General features: G+C 39.4%; 1 protein-coding gene across 3 annotated transcripts in view; it reads left to right on the top strand.

The window, feature by feature from the left end:
- Positions 1-1204: 1204 nt before the first annotated feature.
- The window catches only part of NKAIN2 (sodium/potassium transporting ATPase interacting 2), a 941569-nt gene continuing 916639 nt past the window's right edge, over positions 1205-26134 (top strand). The window contains exon 1 of one of the 3 annotated variants that reach the window (XM_057311072.1): positions 1205-1543. In XM_057311072.1, the coding sequence (XP_057167055.1) occupies positions 1490-1543 (54 nt within the window). In that variant the 5' untranslated portion in view covers positions 1205-1489. The remainder of the gene's footprint in view (positions 1544-26134) is intronic. The other 2 variants (XM_057311073.1, XM_044386300.3) reach the window with 2 other exon arrangements.

The following is a 26134-nucleotide window of genomic DNA, read 5'->3' as shown; positions in this document are numbered from 1 at the left end:
GGACCAACTTATTCGCTTTTTAGATTTCCTCCCGCAGGTGGCAGCAGCGGGCTCCGAAGCGGGTCTTTGCAAGAGCCTTTGCCTTGCTTCTGGCCGGCGCTCTGGAGCGGGGTCTGGGGCATCACCTTCAGGAGTCCACACCCAGCTGGGACGGTCCTTAAAGCCCTAGTAATTGAGTGCTAAAATGGTCTCCGATTCTTTAATTTCTCGAGTGAAAACAGTTTGAAGCAGCAACGGCAACTCTTTGCGTCCTTACTCTCTCAGGTTCCCCAATTCCCCCACCAACTCCACCAGCAACCCGGTCCCTTTTCCCAAGCAGGGTCGTCTCCGTAACTCTCCACGCTCCGGCCCTTGCAGATATCCTCCCGCGCCGGGCGCTGGGCGGCTGGCAGTACGTCTGCGGCCGCTGCGCCCCTTCTCCTCCCCTCCTCCTACCCGTCCGCCAGGCTGGCTTTCCGACCCGTCCTGATGTCGCAGCTGCACCCCTATTTCATCACCCCACCCCCCTTCTCTAACCCTTCTCTTCGTCCCTTCTCCCCAAACACACACCGGCGCACACACGCGGCCCGCTCGCGCCTAGTGCTTCAGGCTCGGCTGAGGGAGCAGGACCCACGCAAGCCCAGGAAGCCACGGACCTGCTGCCCGGACTCTTCGCCCCGCGGTCCCCAGCGTCACCACCGCCGCAGTCACCGCTGCTGCGCCGCTTGTTCCCGCCTAGACATCGCCGCCAACAGCCCCTCAGCTGCAGCCCCTGCGGAGCGACAAGAAGTTTACGTCTCGGGAAGGGTTGGCGGGGAGCAGTTGAAGGATTTGTTGTAGGAGGATTAACACATTTGGGCGAGGGGAGGGGCAGTGCCGCTGCAGGACGCGGCGCGGACCTGGCATCACTGCGTGCGGCAGCCGCCGCCGCCGCCCGGGACCGCGGAGCCCGGACGCCCCCGCCCGGCCCGCGCCCCGCCCCCGCCCGCCTGGCCCCGCAGCGCCGGGCGCAGAGAAGCCGCGGGCGGCGCAGGGAGGCGGGCAGCGCCCCGCGCGCGCTTCTGCCGCCCCCGAAGCCGGCGCGCGGAGAGCGCGGGGCGAGCGCGCGTCGGGCGGCGGCCGCGCTGGGGGGCGTGGGGCGAGCCGGCGCGAGGAGCGGCGGGGGCGAAACTTCGCGGCCAGATGCCTGAAGGCGCGGCGGCGCTGCGAGGCTGCCGCTGCTGCCCCTGCGGGCCCCGGGCGCGTCTCCGCGGGCGGCGCTGCCCGCGGCACGGCGTGTGCACCGAGCGAGTGAAGGTATGTTTGGCGGGCGCGGCTGAAGCTGCCGCCGCCGCCGTCGCGCCAGCAGGTCCTAATGCCTGTCACTTCCCAGGACGCTGGCAGCAGCAGCCCGGAGCCCCCGAGCCCTCGGCAGGTTTGCCTGTCCTTCCCCGCGATCTGATTGGATAAAGTGGGGGCTCGACGGTGGCCGACGTGGGACAGTCTGGCTGTGGCAGGGGTCTCGGAAACCATGGGTTATTGCAGTGGCAGGTGCACGCTTATCTTTATCTGTGGCATGCAACTGGTAAGTGACACTTGGGTCCTCTTATTCTGTCATGTGCCTTTGAGATACTGGGCTGGGGAGTGCAGTAAAGGGTCTGCCATTGATTAGAATGGAAGGAAAAATAAAAGAGAAAAGGTGACAGATATATTGCCTATATTTAAAATGATTTCAGGGAGAGGCATTGTGGGGTACAGGAGAGGTGAGCCTTTACGCCCCTACCTATTTCTGTTCCTCTGAAGACAGTTTGGCAGGTGCGGGTTAAACTTGTCTTTAATTTCTTTAAGCAAAGCAGGATGTATCTCTTGTTCCTTTATGCTTTGCATTCCTATTACTGTAACAACGTGGTTGTCGCATATAATTTACTATACAGGTGTTAAAACAGAGAGATGGAATTTTTGACTTTTCTTCCATATACTAATTTTTGGCAGTATCTTTGTTTCTTCATTGACGTGTGTTATTTTTCCAGGAATATATTGTCTTGTAAGTATAAGCTCTAACAGACCACTATGTAGGGCAGATGCTATCCTTACAGCAGTCTGATGTAGAAGCCACGTTGAGTTTTGAAAGTATGTAGATTGAAGAGAAATAGTTAGATGAACTCAGTAACACCACTGCCGTAAACTGAACGAGTAGCCTTTGAATCACAATTATTATAAACAATTCTAAAGAAAAATATTCTATTTTATATTATGTATGTAATTGCTCCTGAAATAGACATGTCTGATCCTGTAGGATGGAGAATTATATATACTTTTTGAGGAATGTTGTACGTTTGCAAAGAGGCAAGAAGCCAGTAATGGAAAACGTCATGTCTCTGAATTTAAATTCTCTAAGGGCAATAGGAGGGGCTGAGGATAGTTGAGAGGTGAAAAATATACCACTGTAAGTGGTTAATTTGAGGTAGGAGTACTTGCTCACTCCTGCCATCAGATAGCTTTCCTTGGAAAGTATAAATTAATCTGAAAAGCCACCCACATTTCCAACAATTGTTTCATGAAGGTTGAGAGGACTACTAGACTGAAGGAGATTTCTGAAAGCCCAACCAGTAAAGTGTTCAAAAGAGCAAAGATTTGCTGTTGAAACTGATAGAACAATTCCTTAAGTGGTCTTCATTGTTTTATCAGTAGTCTGGAAGCCCGAGTGTTTGTTGTTCTTCTTGTTGTTGTTTTGTTTACTATATAGCTGAAGCATTGCTTTTTGTTGCGTATTGTCTTGGGGTGTTTTTCTTCCCCTAGGAAAGTTAGGTCATGATGCATATTTTGATCTGTGAATTACTTAGGCACTTGGTTGTAAGAAAAAGGTGGAACTACAAATATAATTTTAAGAATATATTTTTTCAGTGATGTATAAACCAATTTATTTCTTTTTGCTACATATTCATTTAAGTTTTGCAATAAAGGATTTTTACTCTTAATGGTAAAGCTACTCAGAACAATGGGAGAGTTTACTTTGTTAAATCAATGGTTAGCCCAAGTACGCCAAATTGTATAAACGTTTTCAAAACATTCCTATGTTCATATATGATTCAGAAAAGAATACATTTGCTGATTCACTGTGTAAAAGCATGAAACTGTGAGAATGAGTGGGTGGGTAAGAGCATTCTTATGCTATTTTCAATTTAAAAATTTTAAAATGTGATTTAACTTTTAATCATTTAGCATAGTAGGGCTTTATTATGGCACTTGCAGGCATTAGATCTAAGTGGCATTTTGTGTGATGAACACAAACTTCTCAAGAACTTAACAATCTTGGAAAAACCTAAATGTACAAATGAGAAAGCTAAATATACAAAGTGGCATGATAAGGCTAAAGATTTCTCTCTGCGTGTGTGTCTTTGTTCATGTGTGTGCATATATGCGATGGTGTATTGGAGAAGTGCTACATTGCTGATGGAACAGAAATTCTGAATCAAAGCTAAGTTCTCTAACAAAATAGAGGTACTTGTAATATAGGAGTGTTCAGTCTAAGCGAGTATGCATTTGAATCTTAAGGAAGTTCTATAACAGTCATGTGATTTTTCCCATTCAGACTTTATGTGCCACCAGGCTAATATAATTAGCAGCCATGTTAATGCAGATGCAGAACAAAAAGCAAAGGACGAAGAACATTCATTGCTTCGATAAGGTGAAATAATCACATCTAAAGGACCTCAGAGATTCCTTGTAACTGTTGCTTCTTAGAGATACAGTATTTAATTTTAAATAAAATAATTCCTTTGCAATTTAATAATTGCAAAGCACTGCACACACACACACAAAATAGGTGGGTGTATATGGTTTCCTTTGCTCTTGATAGATCTTTGTAAAGAAACTTTTTGTATCTTTGAACTATTTTGAGTAGAAGTGGTTTGATAAGTAGCCATGTTTCCAGAGTAAGTCAGGACTCATGTACCATTGATGGACACAGAAGTTCACCCAGTTTTGTTTACTTCTGAAGTGTTTAGTGTGTGTTTTTGTAACATTCGGGCATGTTTATTGGTAGTTGTGCAGATAAATCTTAGATTTATTAAAATTAATGGAAGCCAAAGATAGTCTAGGACAGAAACTTTATTACATTTCTTTACTAAGTAAGTTTCTGGAAATATTTCTTTCCAATTATGTAAGTAGAATATTTCTATTTTAATTAGACTTAAAGGAATATTTATGTTTACGTCAAGTTGCAACTGACCTTTGTAGAGGATGAAGTAGCTGTTGGTATGGAGGAGACGGGAACCTCATTCATCAGGTTATTATCAGAGCAGACGCAGTATTTAATCTTTTAATAGTTGAGGGACAGAGACAAACGCGCCAGAGAAATTTACCTGTCAGGATTCTATATCTTTGCTTTTAATTATATTAAATGTGCATTTCGTTTAATATTTGGCAGATGACAAGTATGGATAAACATACATTTCTTTTAAAAGCCAGGAAATCCATTTATGAGACAAGAATTTAGAATTTCATACCACAGAGATTCAATACAAAACTGCCAGTTTATGAAAAAGTGTCTGACTCTGTATATCATAAATTAAAATCTTTGAATGTATGGTTACTCCGACTTCAGATTTTAGGGTGATTCCTATAAAAAAGGGGTGTGATCTCTGGAAACAGATTTGTCCCATGTGCACAATCCAAAGTTGAAGCTCTTAATCTCAAGAAGGTAATTTTCTTTTTATCATTGCTGTCTTTAATGCTCAGAAACTGAAGATTTCAGATAGTAACAAAATTCATCACTGCATTTGCAGTGTTGGATATAGTGGCCCAATCTAACAATCTAACAAAATTGTTAGAACAATCTAACTTCTTATTGACAACTCAGCAGCTTGAGAAAATGTTTCAGTTTTATTTTGTTTTTGTTTTTGTTTTTCTTTAATGTTTGGTTGAATCAAAGAGTACTTTATCTAAATGTTGTAAAAATGACTCAGATAATCCTCAGTGAAAATCACTTAGTTATAATATGGAAGACCATAACTTGCTTGAGTTTGAAAAGACAGCTTTTTTCGAGTAAGAAAATTCAACATTGCCCTTTTTTTTTTTTTCGTACATCAGATTCCTCTATGGAACAAGGTGTATGTGCCATAAACTATTGAAAGGATAGATTTACGTTCAGCAGTATATAGATTTATATCAAGGTGCCATTATTGCCATGTACTTTATGAAATATTGCTAACTTGAAGCAGATGCAATGAAGAATTGTGTTAGTACACACGTGTGTGCAGCTGTGTGAAGAAGCACATTTGAAGCTTACTTTAGAATGACCAGTTACTTTCTATTGCATAGGTAGTTACTAAGCGTTTGCAGAGGTACACATTTATTAGAAAAGAAAGCCACGATTGCATAGATGGACTAAATAAAAACAATCTTATTATAATTATGGAATATGTCAGTGGTGTCTGTCGTGACTTCGTGCAGTGTTCATAGTTACATGAATTTCAAAGCTTTTTAAAAAATAAAGCATAACATGAAGTGACTTGAAAAATGCAAGTGGAATCGTATGATTTTCCTCAGGTACTTTCGACATGTCTGGAAGTTCTCGAGAAGTTTAGAACTTTACTTTCCACACAACCTCCCTATGCAGACAATTTAAAATTTTAGATTCACATGCATTGATAATCAAATCTTGTGATCATTAACCAATCTTTAACTCAGGATGAAGACTAACAATGTCCATATACTATTTCAGAAACTTATGTAAAAATATGCTAAGAGTTCGCTAAGTTGCAAAATAACTTTCTTCTTTTCAGATATTTTCTGCTTTTGCATCCCAACGTTGTCTTGTGTGTATGTGTGCGTATTTGTTTAAATCTATTCTTTCATTGTAAGTCAGCACTACTCTGCTCTAGTGTTTACCAAGAAAGATACAGAAACTCCTTCCAGTGGCCAGCTCTCTTTCTTGGTTCACAAACCATGTGGCAAAGCTCCTTTTTTTAAATCATATACCCAAAGTTTCAAGGAACCAATCGGTACAGAGCTTTCCCCTGCTGTCTCCAATAGAGGCTTGATGGGCAGCGTCCCCTGTGCAGAATGCCAGCGTCATCTCTGGCATGGGGCCCGTAAGTGGGCAGTGGCCCAGAAATGTGAATAGGCATTGCCCCTCCTTTTCCCTCTGATCCTGCTTTATTTTGGGGTCAGATTCTCTACTTGCCCAATCAAGAATTTCAGAATGGCAGCCAGGAACTCCCTTGAAATAGGAGGTCTTTATTTCTGATTCTGTTTCCTTTTTGTGCATGTGTGTGCTTGACAAAAATAAAATCTGAGACAGAAGCACATTTTAACCCTTCTAGATTTATACTGGAAATAAATATATTAGAATTGTGGCGTCAATTGCATTCAGTATTTGTCTATGTAAAACTAATGGCTAAAATTTCAAAGGATATACTTCAGTTATGTTATTTGGTAGAATTTTAAGCAGCTTAGTGTAATTTTTCCAAAAGTAGTTTTGAAACTAATATTGCTAATAATGGAAAATTTTCTATTTCCATGACTTATAACACTCAAGTGTCAGAAATCAAACACACACATGAGAAATATTTCTATTTCCTTTCTATTCCATTTTTTTACCTATACCATGAAACTTTTCCAATTTTGGCCCCCGTCTTCACCTAGAGAAACTTGATTATTGTTTATTTTCGAAATAATAAAATATGTAGTCCATCAAGATATGTTGTATCTAGGGTTCCTTTTTTTCCCTTAACAGTAATAGAAACAAACATTGTATTAACACAGATAATTTCTACATACAGAATGAAAATAAAAGTGTATGAAACTTTTGTTCCTACCGACTCTAAGACGCTGAAGGACATTTAAACACTACAGAGAAATAAGATAAAATTATGTTGTTTTCTTTCTCCAGGTTAAGGTGGAAAATGAAATTTATAAACTGGGTTTCTTTTCTTTTTACTATTTCAGGTGTATTTAGATTTGCAAGTTCTTACTATTTAAAGGAATTACTTGCTTCATCTTCCTGAACACAGCGTTTTTATTTTTATGCTTAAACTCTAAAACAGGCACTGGGTCTAACAAATAAAAATATTTGTAACAGTAAGTCTAATGGAAACCATAGACTTTCTTTCTTTCTTTTTCAAGCTGGAATGGGAGTAAGGTGACTTCTAATAATTTTTACCTTTTAAATAAATTATGGATCACATGCTAACTTTGATCCTTGTAGAAACTCTTTTTGAAAAGTTACAATAAACTGACTTTTGTGGTACTTTGAAAAAAAATTCTACTTTTATAGTTTATAAAATCTAGCTTTGTAAAATACTTAAACAATAATGAAAGCTGTTAGTATTTACTGGAAGCTTGCTCTGGGCTAAATGCTAAATGTGTTTTTTTTCACTGATTCCTTTCCAATAATCCTATGAAGTAGGTAATTAGATACCTACAGAGAAGGAAATGGAGACTGAAAGATTTAGCAACTTTCTTAAGTCCGTCTCTTAGCTAGTGGTAGAGCTTGCACTCAGACCCAGCTCTGTCCCACTTCAAGCCCATTGAGCTCTTGTCACTGTGCTTCACCGAATCCCTTCCATTGTAGCTTGTGTTTCTTTTACTAACAAAGATAGAATTTACCTGCTAATTCCTGGCTGACCCAGTAATCAAGTAAGCAGGCTCAGGGAGGGGTATTGGTGCCAGACTTGGACCAGGGGTGCCGTAGCTAGGAGAGGCTGGTGTGTGGTCTGTGGAATAAAAGGAGACACTGTCCCCTGCCAGTCAGCTTCCCTTGCTGTTCCTACTAGATTTCAAGTGTGCCCTAACACTGCAAAACACACCTGTAGCTCTGCCTCAGAGAAGTGATCCCGCATCATGAGGTTGTGTTTCTGTGATTGCGTAAGGGTGGGGAAAAAAGTTATAGCTACTATATATCAGGCCAGTTATTGAGAAATAAGCACATATGGGCCTGGGCACTTTGATATATCAGTTTTAAGAACATTTCTATGGAAGACAGAATGTATTCGTTTTTCTCAAATTCCTGTTCTTTGTGAAACAAATTTCTGATTAATTGCCAATGCAGAGTAATGTTATTTGCCAGTTTTGTTTTTTGTTTTGTTTTTGTTTTTTGTTTTGTTTTTTTAAAACACATCCCAATCCTAAATCCATCAGGACGACTTTTTGGTGAGAATATTAGTTAGAATTCCTGTTGTTGGAAATGGCTTCTAGTAGTAGGTTATTTGAAATGTACATTGAGAGCCTAGAGCACTTCTCAATCTTGATTGTGCATAAGACTCACTTGCAGGGCTTTTTCCACACACATCACTGGGCTGCACTCCAGGGTTTCTGATTGAGTAGGTCCCAGGGAGGTCCTTGACCGGGAATTTGCTTTTCTCCTGAGTTCCCAGGTGACATTGATGCCACTGGTTAGGGATCCAGTTTTGAGAACTACTGGCCTAAAACATAAGTCTTCACCTAGGGTGTTACCTGAATACATGAACTTGTTTTTGAAATTTTTCAACCCAACTAGAAAATTAGCTCATTCTTCCTTTGGCCTGTTATTTATGGGAACAAAAACTTCTTCAGGACTAAGTGTGTCTATTTCTGACTTCTTGCTTAGTCCTATTCAGAAGTTTAAATGAGGGAAATGGAAGGTCTTTGCGCAGTGCTTGTGTCTTTGCAGTGAATGGAGATATAGAACAGCCTGAAAGTGATTCAGTTCCTCTAGTCTGTGCACTCTCTGCCTGTCATGCTGGAGCAGAATTGGTTCCTTCAGCTGTCTCTCTTTGCTAGCCTAGCTCTTCAGTCTGAAGTTCTGGAATAGCTTCTCCTGGTGCCAAGCACAGCCCCGGGGGAGAGAGGGAGAGGAGGGGATATGCTGGGAAAGCCCGGAACTAAGTGAGGGCACATTTTTCTACACCCTGTCTAGAGCTTCTGTTCTGGACGATTCTATAACTGACGGTCACTTCCTCATTTGAAAAATAGGGGCACATAATTCCTGATTCATTTCCCTTACTGGCTGCTTGGGAGCATCAGGGGAGAAAATGTGCTCAAAGTTTAGGTATGCCGGAACTTCACAGATGTGAAAAGAGCTTCACAGGCTTCTGATATCTAGAAAATCTTGGTAGGTATTAAGATGAATCTTTCAGAACTGTTCATTCAGTCACAGTAAGAGTGGTTACGGGCTGTTTATATATCATTTGGCCTGTGACCTTAGTTGTAACGACTAATTTCTTGTAGAAACATTTCTTTTCTTTCCGCACGTCATTCTGGGGAGCTGTATAAATAAGGAGGGTAACATTAGGTGCAGATCATTTGAAGTAGATAAAACATTATGCTATGTGTCTGATACACCTACCTGAAGTGTTCACTAGGAATTAAATTTTACAAACCAGTCAGCACAGTCCTTCGGGCTGGCATTTCTAAAACTGTGTTTCATGGGCACTAGTTCTGCAAAGTGCTCTGTTGTATGTGAGTTCTGAGGTTAAATAAGTTGTGGATGCCGCAGGCTTTAGCCTTTCTCCTACCCCTGGAGGTCACAACACATCTTAGTGGCTCCTAGAAGTCCTACACAAAAGAAACTCCTGCTTAATTCCACTTAATTCTGCAAATACTTACAAAGTGCTTGCAATGAACCAAGGACCGCTTTTCCTGATATCCCCTATTAATCTTCCATGGAACTAGCATTTTCAGAAACACTTTTCAGCAAAATATTACTCTTGGCTAATGATGCAGTCTAAAAGCTATTAATAGCAAATTATTATCTAAACAATATTTAAAGGCTAAAAATTCAGTGTGGAAACTCTTATCCTACTTAAGAGGTATTTAACAAATAGTAATACATAAAGATGTTTAAGAATATAAAATATTATTATCACGTAATTAAAATAAATGAAGGGGACTTTGTTTTCCGATACTTGGCTCTTATTTTTCATAGATTTACTTGAGTTCCTTGAAATAATCTTTTGGCCACTAAAATTACAACCCTTAACTTTGAAATTCAGTCAGGTCCCTAATTACTGATGTTACAAAGAAGGGGGCATGTTGCAACAGGTTTCCAAGGACATTTGGAACTTTTGAAAACTTGGGGGAGGGCATGTGCAGAAGAACTTTCTTTTAAAAGTTGTGGGAATGCTGACTAACTGAATTAAAAAAAAAAAGAAAAGTCATGGGTGAGGGGCACCTGGGTGGGGGGGCTCAGTCTGTTAAATGTCTGCCTTCCAGCTCCCCCCATGTGATCTTGGGGTCCTGGGATCCAGAGAGCCCACATTAGGCTCTCTGCTCAGCGGGGAGTCTGCTTCTCCCTCTCCCTCTGAGCTCGCTGTCTTTCTCTCTCTCAAATTAAAAAAACAAAGAAACAAAAAAACCTTAGAAAAAAAGAAAAAAGAAAGTCGTGGGTGAGGAGCAGTGCCTGTATCCTACAGCTAAAACCAAGCTTGCTTTTACAGCATCGGCCCCTAAATATCTGTCTTTGCAGGGCTGGTGGTAAGGAGTTCTCATACTGACTTTTGTTTCCTAATCAATGCACACACTCTAAAACAGTAACACATTTAAAAGCCTCAACAATGTTGTGTTCTTTGAAAACAAACGGGTCTTAGATTGGAATGGAGGAATCAAATCTCTTCTGTTAACAGAAGTCTTTGTATGCATCTGTATGATGCTAATTACACAACAGAATAAGGAGGTGCTTCAAATCTTTTAACTAACAGCCATGTGTCAAATGATGGATGGGTCAATATTATCTCTGAAATGTTCAGTGGTAGGGAATTCATAGGAGACTACTCTATATGGACTTCTAGCCATGGAGATCTACAAGGCAGAGCTCCTAGAGTATTATTTTTATAAAGGACAGTCTCTGATGTCACTAGGAAACAAAAAGTGGGGAAGACTTTTACGGGCCCCAAGGAGAACATTACAGCTTGGTCGTGTGCTGCCTTCTGTGACCTTGCCCCAGAAAAGCTCTGTTGACTTGCCTTGGCATTGAGCACTTTCTTTGTCATGGCACCTGCAGTTGGTGGGGGGCAGCTTGCTCCTGGAGGTCACAATTCATCCCTGTGGGCACAGTGATCCTGACCTCACTCTCTATAGGAGATGGTGTATCCAGGTCCGACCTGTTGCTCCATTTGATTTCTCTCAGGTGCAGAGATGAGATCAGGGTCTGTGGCTGTGTTTAACTCCAGTTGTTGGGAGCAGTGAGCTACATATTTGAAAACTTTAGAAGCTGTTGTAGGTTTGATAATACACAAGTGGTATGCAAAGAGCTCTGTGTCTTTTGCTCCTTCCTGCTTTTTAAATAAAGCTTGCTCAGGGTGCCTGGCTGGCTGGCTCAGTCAGAAGAGCATGGGACTCTTGATCTTGGGGTGTGAGTTCGAGCCCCACGTTGGGTGTAGCGATAACATAAATAAATAAAAGAACTTAAAAAAATAAAGCTTGCTTGAAAATTTGATGATAGTGGACCGAGAACTCATGATTTTCTAAAATATTGGAGCTGTGTACAGGATTATGTATTTCTTACCCTTCTCAAATAAGGATTAATGAAGTTTCATTTTTGTCCATCTTTCCTAAAATGCGGTTCCATTTTATTCCGTTAAAGGATGGTAGTTAAATTATGGCTGTTCAATAGCATTTATGAACCTAAGTTTTGCTTTCCTTTTGGCTTGATATTAAAAGTTTCTTCTTTCTTCTAAAGGACAGGGTTAGGGAGGAGGGAGATGTTGGGGAGAGGTGGCTAGGATCTGAATGTCTAGCAGTTAAAAGCCAAGTAATACTACTCTACTTAAAGTGATACATACATTTTTAAAGGATGTTCTAGTGAAATCTGTGAAGATGACTGCAAATTCATTAATGAGTTTCCTCATGAACATATTTTGGTTTTATCTACGACCTTGGGAAGTTCCACAATCTCTTAGATATAGGGGACACTGCTCTCCCATTTTACCATTTTATAGACTGTCCTGGAATAGATTTGTTTTTGTTCAAAAAAGCTGTCCTAAAAATCAGGCAAATGGCATAAGTTCAATTTACATTTAGTAAATGTAAATCTTTTAATAACAGTGTTCAGTGACCTTTAATTATATGCCTCTCTTCCTTTAATTCTTCAGGGAAATCTGTTGGTTTTCACTTTCTTTTCACAAGAAGGAGATAGTGATGATTGCTGTGTTATTGCACTTACTTTGACTTTCATAATGTGAATAAAAGTGTTACATATTGGACCTTAATAGTAATACATGGATGAGGAGTATTAGCAAAATAATACAGGCAGAGACAGTGATCTCAGTTTACAGGAGGGATGTTAACTTTTGGGTTGAAAAATAATTCTGTGACATAAAAATACCTTCTCTTACAAAATACATCTCCCTAAAGTTCTTTCTGACGTGGTTTGAATACAGCAGTAGATGGGCCCATTACTGGCAGAGACTGAGAACCAGCTTGGCCTTGGGCCCTGCCATGGGGTGTAGGGAGAAGGAGAAGACCCAGTAGAACTCCAAGAATCAATCTGGAGTTGATTTCTAGCCTGCAATGCTGTGTTCCAGTTATGATTGTTTCAAAATGAATGAATGAATTAATGAACAGTGGGAGGAAATTAAATAGTTACTAAATCAGCTTCATCAAGAAGGATTTATGAAATGTCCACACATGAACAGCATACTGACATGTGCTGAGTAAATTAAGTGTATGTTTCTGTCCTTTTGACAATTAGGATATGGTCTAGCTGAAAAGAATGTCAAGCTGTGTTTCTATCATGGATTGATCTAATATTTAGTGGTTGTAATAATTGAAGATTAGTTTAAATTGTAACCTGATCCTTATTTATTTATTTATGAAGCCATACTACTTGCTTATTGGTAGTACTTAAAAATGCTTTACTGTTCTCTGTTCATTATGTAAAATCACATTTCAGCTTACTGTAAATAAGATCAGTGTTGGTGAAAAATAAATGTTGATGTAAACTGGGCCATTTTTTAAAAATACGAATTCATAACTTTCAAATTCATATTATCTAGCTTTATTTACTGAAATTGATATAACATTATTTAAAGGCTGTCTTAGATCGGAATGTAAATAATGAAGTGAATTCTGTCTTTATATTTCAAATCCACAGAGCAGTACTTTTTAACTTTTTTTTTTTTTTTTTTTTGCATGATGGGCTCTTTCGAGACCCTATTAAAAGTCATGAACTTTCTCATCCGAAAAATACTCAAACAACTTGAGGAGATTCACAAATTTCTCAACCTGATTCATGAAACTCAGGTGAAAACTGATAAATTTTTCCTTTCTGTTTTTTTTTTCTTGGTCTACATTTTATTAAGATATTCTACTTGACAAATTTAATTCAGTTACTTTGAGTTTGGAAAACATTTTAGGAAATTATATATATGTATGATACACATTATTTATAATGTATTTTAAAGATAATATGCATACATATGTGAGTGCATTTGTCTGTGTGTGTGTAATGCAAGGTAGAAGAAGCAGAGTTTAGTTGGATAGTGTAAGCAAACTAGGCCTTTGTTTAGGAGATTAAATGATATGTATAGATACCTACAGTATAATATGGAATGATAAGAATTGTAAGAAAAGTAAGAATGAAGTGCTAAGGGGATGTGGGGGAAGTAATCAGGTATGTCTTCATAAGATGATCATGCAAGGTATGAAGGGCTGGTATATGATAGTTCAGATTTCTATAACTAAAGAATGGAGAAAAGAGAATCCCAGGAGGAAGTAATGTTAGTTAGGGGGTGCCTGACTGACTCAGTTGTAGAACATGCAGCTCTTGATCTCAGGGTCATGAGTTCAAGCCCCACATTGGCCCCACATAGAGCTCACTAAGAAAGAAAAGGAAAGGAAAGGGGAAAGGGAAAGGGAAAGGAAAGGGGAAAAAAATAATATTTAGAACGAAGGTGAGAATGGAGGAGTATATGTGTGGGAAAATGTAGAGTCAGGTTCACTGGCAAGTAGGGAGAATTGGGAAGTGAAGTAGGGAATGAAATGGGTTAGGGTGCAGTTTGTAGATGGACTTGAGCACCTTTGGAGGGAGTTTAAGCTTTATAGGATATACATTTCTACAGATGTTAATTCTCCAGGTGAATGACCCTATTCCCCATAGTAGAATTAGAAGCAGTATGACATGAGAGTGAAGGCCTGAGGTTTGGACCAAACTTTGTGGGGAATGTGGGGGCAAAGCAGCAATAAATTAAATGATTGCTAAATTGCATCAAAGGCCTTAGGGAAACCGGGTGGCAGGTGTTTGTAGGGGAACCAATTACTTTTCCATCATTCCCCAGCTTTCTAAGAATTGGAATGGAAGAGCAGGAAGTAGAAGTTTCCTTGGTCTTCAGTTGAACAAAACTGAGGGTTTGGGTGTCTTGAAATAAAATGTAGGACTGGATGGCCAAGAGTAAGATACCAGAATGGAAGGGGAATTTCGATTATTGGATGACCGTTGCAGATGTTTGAGGATAGGAGGCAGGTCCAGGAGAAGGGAGATAATAGGAAGGGTGCTTGTGTTAGTGCTCACGATGAGACAATACACAGCGGGGTTTAGGTCTTGGAGAGGAGCACTGCCTGGGGCATGCAGAAGTCCTTGATTGGCCACCAAATTGGGTGGAAGGTCTAGCTGTTGAGAAGGATGAGAGGCCATGAGGCCCAGCTGATAGAAGAACCATCACTGTACATTTCGGCTTTATTAAAGATGATCAGAAGTAAGGGATGAAGAGGAACACAGCCAGGAAAGAACAAGAGCGTTGCAAGGATTGCAGGTCCTCGTGACAGTTTGGGGAGAGGGTGGTGTGAGCTGGCGATTGGAGCTAGAAAAGAAGGGTGGTTAGTGGGGGGGCAGAAGGATGAATTGGGAGGAATGGAAACGTTTCATGAGTATGTGAGTGGAGTGATGAAGGAAGGGAAAGATTGGTTTCAGGTAAGGCACTGTCTTAGCTTCAGCAACGTTGTCATTTTGGACTGGGTACTTCTGTGTCACGTGGGGCTGTTCTGTGCATCACAGGGTGTTTAGCAGCATCCCTGGTCTCTACATGCTAGACGCCAGTAGCATACTCCAGGTCGTGACAACCAAAAATGTTTTTAGACATTGCCACATTACAAAATGGCCCTCTTGCTGAGATCCACTGAGCTAGAGAAAAGCCCTAGAAACAGTACTTAGCAATAATAGGAGGTTTTCTTCATATTAAATTTGGAATTATCTGGAGAACAGTGGCAGCAATGGTGAAGGGAAGAGTAGATTTGAGCTCGGCCATTGTGCACCTGTGAGGGTCATGCCCTCTGTACCATGGTCTGGGTCACAATCATTGGAAGCTGTATCACAAGTCAACACCAGCGTTCCTTCCCCCAGACCTTGACCGATGGAAATGTCAGGGAAGCAACCTACTCATCTAGACATTTTGAAAACTGTGTCTAGATGATTTTTATTGTTTCTAAGCAGGTGTTAAATGAGAGCAGGCCAGTGGGTTAGCAGCTTGGGAGGTGTGGGGAGAAACAGGAGAAAGAAAAGGAGATTGGGAGGTAGGTTGAGATGTACGTTAGGAACTGGGAGACATACATTAGGAATTGGGAGTTAAGTTGAGACATAAATTGAGTTAGCGTTTATGGGAGTATCTACTGGTGAGGCAATGTTGACTGTAGATTCATTTGAAAGCTCCTTTTTTTATGGTCAGTTATGTGCTCAACCACGCCTTTGCATTCTTGGCTGTCTTGATCCTTTTAGTTTGTACCAGGGGGATGTTATCCAAGACCCAGTGAATGTCATTTTTCCTTTGGTACCAGTAAAGACTGAATATTTGACACTTTTAATTTGTCCTCTCCCAACTCCAATAGGCTGCTAAAATATGCACATAGTATATAGGTCTTCATGAAATGTCTTAATTAAGAAAGATTTCAGATACAGAATACATATTAATTGTGAGATAGACATGTAATTGTTTATGTGAAGAGCAGGGCATGAAGTTTTAGGTCAGATTATGAGCTTTTAATTTAATACGAGAATTGGGTAAGAGTTAATATGATTGTAAATTAAAAAATAAACATTTTTAAGGCATTAAAGAATTTGGAAACTTCTCACTCTTACAGAAATGCACACACATACACACACACAAATTATAATCACTGCCCTTCAGGAACTTGAATTAAAAAATACTTAAGCTATTAATATTCCTTAGGTGATCCCCCAAACCCAAGAATATTCAACAGCATTTTAATATTTGATATCCTGATTCACCAAAAGGCCCAGTTATTGCTAAAGAAGTGTGGTAAGACAGCAGAAATTAATCTTTTAAATTATCCTATCTTAGACTGTATAATTTCTCTTGGCCCAACTTGATTTCTTTTGGTAACTCAGTCTTTTGGTGGACTCTGATTTGCATGCCTGGGGGTAGGAGAGTAAATTACATGACTTCTTGAAGGTCCTTTTAGCTTGAAGATTTTATGATTAAATCTTGCATTTAAAAATTGCCTTTTTCTGGGAGACCCAGGCTAGAAGGTACTTTTCCATCTTCATTTTTGTATAGAGCTAAATTAATATATCACCTCATGCAGTTTTCTTCAATACAGGGCAAAATAGCAGTCATAGTGGCAAGAAAAAAAGCCACCATAAATACCTTAATAAACCTAGAACCAAGATGCATATGATGTTTTCTTAATTGCCATTATCTGCAGTCTTCTAAAGTGGACTTGGGTCTTCTGAAAATTTAGGTGTGTGGAAAGTGTGTGTGTGTGTGTGTGTGTGTGTGTGTGTGTGTGTGTGTTTAGTGGATGCAGCAGGTACATGGTGGGAGTAAGGGAGAGAATAAAAATGATGGTGTTCAGAGGAATCGACTTAGGTGTTTGGATGTATGTGAGAAGAGGGAAATGGGTTTTCTTAGAATACTCTCCGCTCTTAGCACATTGTTCTGGATATGGTAGGTTTTCATCAGGTCTTGTTAACTGGATATCCTCCGTGCATAGGGTGAAAAGCAAGAACCCTCATAAAATGTCAGTGAGGAATGAAATAGAGACAGAGAATGGAGAAGACTACTGTATTCAGATGGAACCAGTGAAAGTTTAGGTAGGCCAGATTGCAATTATCCCCACTGGAATTCAGCCAGGACACACATTAGTGCATGCTACTTCCTGTCTAGCCTAATTAAGGGATTGTTGAGAACTAACAAAGTTGGCTGACTTGCCAAAGTCAGTGCTTGCTAACATTTGTAAGCTGTAGGTGCTTAACAGTATGACCTGATTTTTATGCTGGGGTCGTCTTATTAATTAAAGTTTTCCAATCATCTAATTAGAAAATACAGTCTGAACTGAGTCTGGAGGACTCCCAGTCTTACTTGCTAATTTAAAGAAGAGTGGAAACGAAGAAGAGCAGCACTCAATTAAGGCAATGCGATGGAAAGCTACATTCTGGACATCCCTTCAGAGAGGCTCCATACCAGCAGGGTAATTATTTAGGATGTTCTTCCAGTAGAGACATTAAAGGAACACCAGCGAGTTAGCTTTTAAATGGAGAAATCTGTGCCAGCCCCCAAATTAACTCTTGGACTAGAGTATGAGTGCACAGTGGAAAGCTGGAAGGCATGACCAACACTACTGACTGAAACGAAACAGTTTGCTCATTGATGTTATGCCTTGTTTTTTTAGCCCAACTAGTACTTTGTCCAAAGAACAGAAAGAGAAGGAATAGTCTGCTAAGATTTTAGATGACTACCTGACACTTAAATACATCTTCTCTTAGAAAAAAAAAAAAAAAGAAAGTAGATAAAAGATTCTGTGTGTTTTCTACAGGTAACTGTAGAAAAGGGTCTCTAACTGAGGTGTCACATTTAAGTCCTGAATGTCTGGAGTTTAATTTTCATCACTGTTTTTATATGCCCACCATGCTGAGAGCAGTGCTCTTAACCCCCCCCCCCCAAAAAAAAGACTTCAAAACATTTTATTTTAGAACACCCACTGGGCTAAGAGGAAGGTATTAAAAGAAGCACAAAGGGATGTGGCCAATGCAAAAGATACATGGGTCTGTGGATATCTAGCAATTGAGTAATTAATCATAATTTCTCATTTTCCCACTTAAGTAGTTGAAATCAGCTCAGTATTTCTCTACAGGTACTAGTAAATAAAGTATTGTACAAAGAATTTTCTTTTAAAAGAGCTTACCTTTTCAAAGTGAAATAAAAAAGACAGAAGGGAGCTTTTTAATTTTTATTGAAATTTTAAAAATAATCTGTCTGTACTCTAAGTTGTCTTGATGAGTTCTCTAGATACATGTTTGTAGAGCATTTCCCATTTATGTGACAGCAGCCGCAGAAGCAACTGTGGGACATGGATGTTCCCTCTCTCCTCCCATGTTGACCATCCGTATGCTTCGCAGCTGAATAAATCATACCAACATTCAGGTGGCCATGCCAAACCAGAAACTCTCCACGAAAGCCATTGTGTAGAACATGAGCGTGGATCACCTCTGCTGACCAGAGGTCTATTTATTCATGCATCTTGTAGATGATTTTTAAAAATTTGATACTTGCTTTGAAATTAATTGGGATATTGTTACCAACCCTTTGTTATTTGTCAATATCCCCGGAACAATTTTTAAGTTGTTTAAAGCCTATAGAGCAATATTACCTAACTTAATATTTAAAAGTAAAAAAAAAAAATACCCATTCTTCTAAGAGATATTTATTTATTTATTTATTTATTTATTTATTTATTTGTTTTTAAAAAGATACTATTTATTTGAGAGAGAGAGAGAGTACAGCTGGAGGAGGGGCAGAGGGAGAGGGAGAAGCTGACTCCACAATGAGCAGCGAGCCCGAGTGGAGGAGCCCAAGAGAGAGGCTCGATCCCAGGGTCCTGGGATAATGACCTGAGCTGAAGGCAAACACTTAACAGACTGAGCCACCCAGGCGCCCCTCTAAAAGACTTTTAAATAATACATGTCAAATTCAAATTTCACCTTAGGTTTCACTCAAAATGCATTTCAAATGCATATATCACAAACCATTGAGGAAAAAACATTCTAGCTGTTTTACAATGATTTGGCTTCAAAATGAAAGCAGCTTAAAAAAACAGCAGCTGAGGGTTTACATCAACAGCATGGCTCAGGATTCTTTTGGGCCATTGTTTCTGTGTTTCTAATAAGCAATATTACATGCCAGCAAATGTCACTGGATCATTATATACATTGACAGTTTATAAGCGAATAAAGAACAGTGACCTGAAAGGGTAGGAGTGAGGCATTTCTGTAGACAATATTGTTATCATCTGTAGACAGAAAGATGTCACCAGTTTTTCTTTTCATTGAGACGTTGAAATAACACTTTAATGAAACACGGTTCCTTCATATTGTCCCTCCCTATTTTAGATCAGGCTGTATTTTTAGTTTGGAAGATGAGAGCAGCTGGTTCAGGCCAGGTGCTGATAGTACTAATGTTGATGTAAGATGCTGCTCAGATGGATGGTGCAAAGGGAATCATTGTCCCTTGATTTGATCATGCTGGCTCTAAAATTTATTTTTTGATCTGGCATTTGACTTTGCATTATACTCAGAGAGCTGGAAATCACAAAGCTGTGCAGCTGCAGAGTATATATATAGATAGAGACCCTGGAACATTACCTCACACACCCAGCACTCACTATTAGCAGTCTTTGTAAATGAAAATTCCATTGGGGAACAAAAGCCAGTTATTTTTCTCCATACTGTAATAGAGGCTTATAGTTTGAGTCTACTGTGGGTGTGTGGAAGGCGACAGAGGCAGAGCTGGGGCTAGGGGTGGGGATGTGTGAGGGTTAGGAACCCATCAAGTTAAAAAAACAATATTGTTTTCTTATAAAGTCTCTTTTACTCTTGTTTATATATACGGATAAAGTGATTTAGAATCTGATTGAGATTTTAAATATTGTTCTTAAAGCTGGTAAGAGTAAAGGGGCTGAGTACTAGGGAAAACAGAACAAAGTTATACAGAGTCAGTTGAATTTGAATACTCTTTCTTTTCTGCCTTTTTTATATTGATGATCTTTTTTTTAGAGTGAAAATATATGATTGAGATAAAATAATCACTTAAGATAAATGGACTCTTTCAAAACCTTATATGGAATTTAAAAAATATTGCTTGGAAAGTATTAATTTGCCCCGTTACCACAATTTAATGAGATAATTTACCATATCCAGGCAAGTGATTTACACAAATGTTATAATTCTTTGCAGTGAGATCGCTGTGAAAAAAATTACTCCCAGGCTTCTGACAACTCATTTTTATGCCTCTATGGTCTCCTGCTCTCTTCTTTACAGCTTTGGGCCTTTCTGAAGGCCTAATTCTCTCTTTGCCATTTTTCTTTAACTTTTGCCATTAGCATTATACGTTTTGGAGTTAAATCAGTTGGTCAATAAATATTGATTGAATACATGCAATGGGACTTATACAGAGCTTGGTGTTATAGAATATGTTGGGGAAGAAAAAGTTTTCCTACACTGTCCGGGGCTCCTGGCTGGGTCTGGAGATTAAACTGACAAAGATTAACAGGAGAAAAGCATAGAAATTAATTTAATACACATTTTAGACGACACAGGAGTTTTCATAAGGAAATGAAGTCCCAAAGACGGAGTTAGACCTGAGTATGTTTATGCTAGGTTTGATGAAGAGTGGGCAGTCATGTAAAAATATGATAGGTTGAGTATGAGGTAAGTATAGTAAACTGGAGAATCTTGGGGAAGCCATTTTCTAACCTGTTTCAGGGGAGACAGGAGAGGGGAAGGTCAGAGTGACCGTGCTTCTGCTGTTTTCTCAAACTCTTTCAGCTTAAAATATTGAATATGCCAAGGTGCCATATTTGGAGGAACGTGTCCTGAACCCCATCAAATATAAGGAAAGAAAATGATGCTATGGAGCTTTCCATCTGGTTAGCAATATTGGAATGAGTAGACTGTCTTAGGGAAGACTCCTTGGTGTGGTAAGTCTAGTTGAGTTTTGAAGCATGGATAAAATTGACATGATTTAACATCAGAATCAAAGAGGGAAGTGTGAGGCTGTGTTGATCTGAGATGTGACTCGACCATTTAGATTGAAGTACTTATGTGGATGTAGTGGGGGTTATGGATGGATAGTTAGAGTTGGTTAATATTACTGATTTTAGAATATAATATAATTCTTAGGAGGTTAGCCACTGGAATCAAATTCTCAAATGCTGACTCTACATTTTTTTCACCTTTTCCAAATAATCTCTTTGTGTCTTACTTTCTTAATCTGTACAATGAGGACGATAATGATATTTACTTTATAGAGCTAGTGGAAAAGTTAAAATAATTAATACGTGTGAAATGCTTAGAATAGTCACTGACATCTGTTAAACACTTAATAAAGGCAACTTTTGTCATTATGAAGAGTTTTAAAATCTGATAAAGGATTCTAAATTTTATGGGGTAAGTGACATACAGCCAGGATAGTTTCTTTAGTATGTAGTGACGTGTTTAGAGCAATATTTAAGGAAAAAGAGGTAGAAAATATCAGACCAATTCACATGGGGGAGGGTTCCAGTCAGGAAGGCTCCTGTGATAGGAAATATCTGGATTTAAGATAATGAGAGCCTAGGACAATAGCTGCATCAAAACTGTGGATAACGAGCGCCAAAATCTGTTTTCTTTATAAAATACTTTTGATGTAACAGTACCCCTGTGGATACAACAGTATCTCCAGTTCAGATATGAAGAAATGGAAACTTGGTGCTGGCTTCCATCACGTGGAAAGAGGAAAGACAGAGGGTAAAAAGCTGATATCAGAGGATCTTTAGAAAAGTAATTGCTGAGATGATTGAGAGGGTGCAGGGTCAAAATTCTCCAGGGTCAGGGAATTATTTTGGGGAGGTTATCAAGTTGGGAGAGGGAACTAGTGAAATGAGAATGAATAGGAGCTTGTTTCGATTTTTTTTGCACTTGGAGTGACAGAAGTAGAATGATGGAAGTGTCTACGAGGCAGTTGCAGAATTTATTTGGAGGTTAATTCAGACTTGACTCTTTTCTGACCATCGGGATACAAGAAGAGGGCTAGGGACTGTGTTTTCAGAAATGCCACCAATGGGATTGGAAGGGGAGAAGGAATTACCGAATAAAAAGAAAAGTCGTACTAGGCATAGCCAGAAGGACAGGTGGCATGTCATTGCAGGGAGAAGGAGCACCCGGAAGGGAAGAACCCTGAAGAGAAAAGCCTAGAAGGAGGGCTGGGCAAGCATTTGAATTAAAAACTCAGGGAATTTTTGATAAAGTAGTTTCATTAGAATAGGGAAAATCAACATGAGGGATTTAAGAAGAAATAAGTAGTGAGGAAAAGAAGGCAAAATATATAGACCATTTCAAGAAGTTAAAAAATGCTGAACTGGGGGGTAGGATCCTTGGGGTTTTAGTTCTGGATTTGCCATTAACTGTGTGACCTTTGACAATTTCTTTGTTCCTGATACAATTTTCTGCACAGAACTGAAGGTACTTATTTTTACATTTAGGAAGCACTTTTGACCTTTTTGATATTCGTAATCTATACAGTAATACAGTACATAGTTAGGATCCCGAAAAGGCCCCGAGAGGCCCCTCATCATCCAGCGTTGTAACTGGGGCCCAAGGGTCCGAGAGCACCTGGCTCCAGGAATTCCAAACAGACCAGATTTGGCCACTTGGCACTGACAAAATCCAAAGACAGAGAGACGATAGTGGTGAAATAAAAAAGGAATTTATTTCAGTGAGGCCAACAGTAGGAAGACAGCGGACTAATGTCTCCAAGACTGTCTCCAGAGTGCTGAAAATACTTGCAGGTTCATATAAGGAAATGTGCAACAAAAGTCAGTGGGTGGGTGAAACTGGCAGGAAAGGTCAGGTCAGTCATTGTCTTGGGGTCAATCATGCAGGGTCCTCTTGGCCTCAGGGCAATCCCTATTGCTGGAGGGGGTAGTTTCATTTCCCATCACAGGATGTTTTGCCTGCTGTGGGGTCTTTTGCCTGAGTTAAAAGATAGTTTGGAAAGAACTTAATTAGAAAATGCAGACTGAGGTCAAAGTGAGGTCTTTCAGTGTCATTAAAGCCCATGTACCGTACAAATAAGTGTGAACCACAGACCTTTGCTGGGACTCTCTATTCTTAGATTGAAACTAACATGCATGAACACTATTATCTGATATTGTAAACCACAGCAGACCATTTGGAGGGCAAGGTAAAAGAGCTTTGTGGCAGGTATACTGAGGGCAAGAAAAATTGCATTAGATATCAAAATCCTAAAGGGGCAAAAGATAAGTCTAGCAAATATAAGAATGAAAAAATGTGGCAGTGTGGGGACATTTTGGCGGGAGGATACAATCAGCTTCTATTTGCCTGACTAGCTTTTGAAGGGCATTATTATAGGAGTTCGAAGTAGCTTACAATTTAAAAGTTGCCATCCCAGAACCCAGTTAGCTAGTGAAGGGTTTGAGTTTCAGGTCTAGATCTCCTGATCTGGAGTCTGGACAGCAGGCTGGCTGCCTTTCTTCTTTTCTGCCTGAATGAAAAGTTGGGTTTAGTGTGTTCTGTTTCTGTTCTGTTTCAGAAATCAAGAAGTACATGATGTACTTTTTGAAAGATTTCCAGTCATTAAGGCTAAACAAAATTGATTTTTAAAGAGATGGTCAACTATTATCTAGGAAATAGCAATTGTATTCAAAAAGTTTTTCTAGTTTAGAATAGATTATTGATACTAGTTAACTGATAAGCTTTACCTAAAATTCTGTTTTCAAAGTACACCATCATCTTGGCACCCATTTTGACACAAAAATACGTACAGAGTAATATCCTAACCCTGAAAGAATGCTAAATCACCCAGCTCCGAATCTGCCAGCCATTGCGTACCATTCTCATTGTTAACAATGGATACTCTTTTTTTTTCCCCCTCACATACAGTTTAAGAGTATTCAGGGCGGGTTAAATGGGCATATTCCACTGCCTTAAAGCAAAATTTCAAGTTGGATTTATCTTGAAAATGACTTACACTGAGTTTGTTGTAACTTTGGTCATGTCAACACCTTATTTTGCCATCTATTAAAATCTCCCACTGTGTGTGTTTAACAAATTCCTTTGCTTTAAAAACAATGACAAAAACCCTTCTGCAGCATTCGGAATGATATGTGTTTTCAAACAGCAGCCCATCTCATTTCAAGAGATGGAATAAGTATCATTAAAATGGTAACTCAAATCAGTCAAAGCACTTTTCTGGGAGATTTAGATTAAAAGTGATTAAGAACTGCTGTGGTTTGCCGATAGACACTACTTTGTATGACATTAATTTCCGCATTTAAAAATAGATGACTGCTTTTAATGCTCTAGGAGAATATTCAGTATCCTCTGAAACACATGGGTTTAGTGGGGTGATCCCCTTAGATGGTATCTCTGGCCTGAAAAGAAGGAGAACACTGGTGAGAGAAGACGTCCCAGCAGGGCCACTCTCAGCGTCAACCTACAGCAAAAGACTGCAAGGGAAGGAGAGATTTGCCAGCTTTTCCTTCTAAATTGGCCAGAAGACATTTGAAGGATAAAAATGTAACTAGTTGAGAATCTCCTAAATGTTGTTTTGAATAGAACTGGTTAGATTCTTAGTGCTGAAGAGTGTTAATAATCTTGGCAAGAGATCAGGCAAACTGAACAAATGGATTTCCTGTCCCAGATGTCTACTTTGCTCCAGAACAACTCTGGGATAACTTTGTAGCTTTTATTCATTTACTTAATTTGGGCTTTTTCTGGAACATTTCTTACTTACGGATGTACCAGATTATAAAATAAAACAAAACAATAAAATTAAAGTACTTGATAGATTTTAAGTGAAGTTAGTGTCAGCCAGTCAGAATTAACCACGTTGCCCAGTAGGTCAGATAACTGTGTGTTAATTGCTTTGCGCATCAGATCTTTTCAACAAATCTGATTTAGAAGAATGTGGAATATGTGAAATTATTAACTTTTTGTACCCCTTAACAAAGGTATTTGCATTTGAGTATTTTTTTTAAGTGAGATGGTATTGTGATTAACACAGTAAAACCTAGAAATATTTAAAAATGCTTTTCAGGGTCTTTCATATTTTAAAGGGCAAAGGTTAATCTAAAGTGAGAAGATGAGGATAAAGAAGAGAAGAGAAAACAAAACCCAGCATTGTTGTCTATTAAAATGTTCTGGTCTATGGAATTAAGCTTTCGAATCATCACAAGATAACAGACTCATACATTGTAAATTGCAAAGACGTATTGGAATTGTTACTAGAAACGAAGTTTTCTTTTTAAAGTTTAAATTACTAACCATTTGAAAGGTTTTATTATATTTTAAAATATTCATCAGTAACACACAGGGACCAAATTAATTCCACATGTATTATCTTTAAACTTTGGGAGAAATTTCTGATTATAAGACACTAAGGCAGAATGCTGCAGCACCCAGGAAGGACCCACCCTCCCAGTCTACTGATGTATACCTGCTGTTATTGCTTATGAAACAGCAAATGTTCATTTTGTTATTGTAATTTCTGTTGTCTTTCTAGCAGGGCAGTGGAGGAGGTGTTGTGAGGCATAGAACTGGGCATCTGGAGGATGAGTTAGACATGTTCCATCAATAATCTTTGGGGCCTGACAGTCAAGATCAACATATTCCAAGGTTCCCTTTATCATCCTTGTATACCGAATAGATATTGATTCCTCAGAGGTGTGCTTGGCAATTTACTAGGTATGGGGAAATCTAAAGGCAACATCCCTGAAGAAGTTAAATAGTCTCTTAATTCAGTGGTATATCATCCTTAGATATGCCTGTGGGAAGGGCTTAAGAATGAAAGGGAGTGGACACCAATGACGTACCTCCTATGTATTTGGCACCATATCCAAACTATTGAATCTGAACTTTCTGGCAAGTGTATGGGGTAGATGACTTGAATAACTTGAACTCTGCGTTAGTTCTTTATCCTTTTAAATAAAAATATACCTATTTGAAACATGATTCAATCTTACATTTGCTAATTAATGTGATGTGGGATCCTGATTATATGTGCATTTCATTCATATCAACTCTCATTTTACACTTGAGATTATGAGGGCACAGAAGGGTGGTATGATTTCACTGAGATCTTGTTTCTTTATTATCTTATTAGCAAACCAAATATAGCTACTGAAATTGATGACAGTGATCGAGGTTAATTCAATGCAAGATTAAAACGTGGAGAAGTATTTTCCCATAGCA

The sequence above is a fragment of the Ursus arctos genome, unplaced genomic scaffold (genome assembly GCF_023065955.2).
Source record: "Ursus arctos isolate Adak ecotype North America unplaced genomic scaffold, UrsArc2.0 scaffold_13, whole genome shotgun sequence".
NCBI classification, from domain to species: Eukaryota; Metazoa; Chordata; class Mammalia; order Carnivora; family Ursidae; genus Ursus; species Ursus arctos.
The sequence above is the reverse complement of the archived record's forward strand: the minus strand, read 5'-3'. Positions and strand labels throughout refer to the sequence as shown.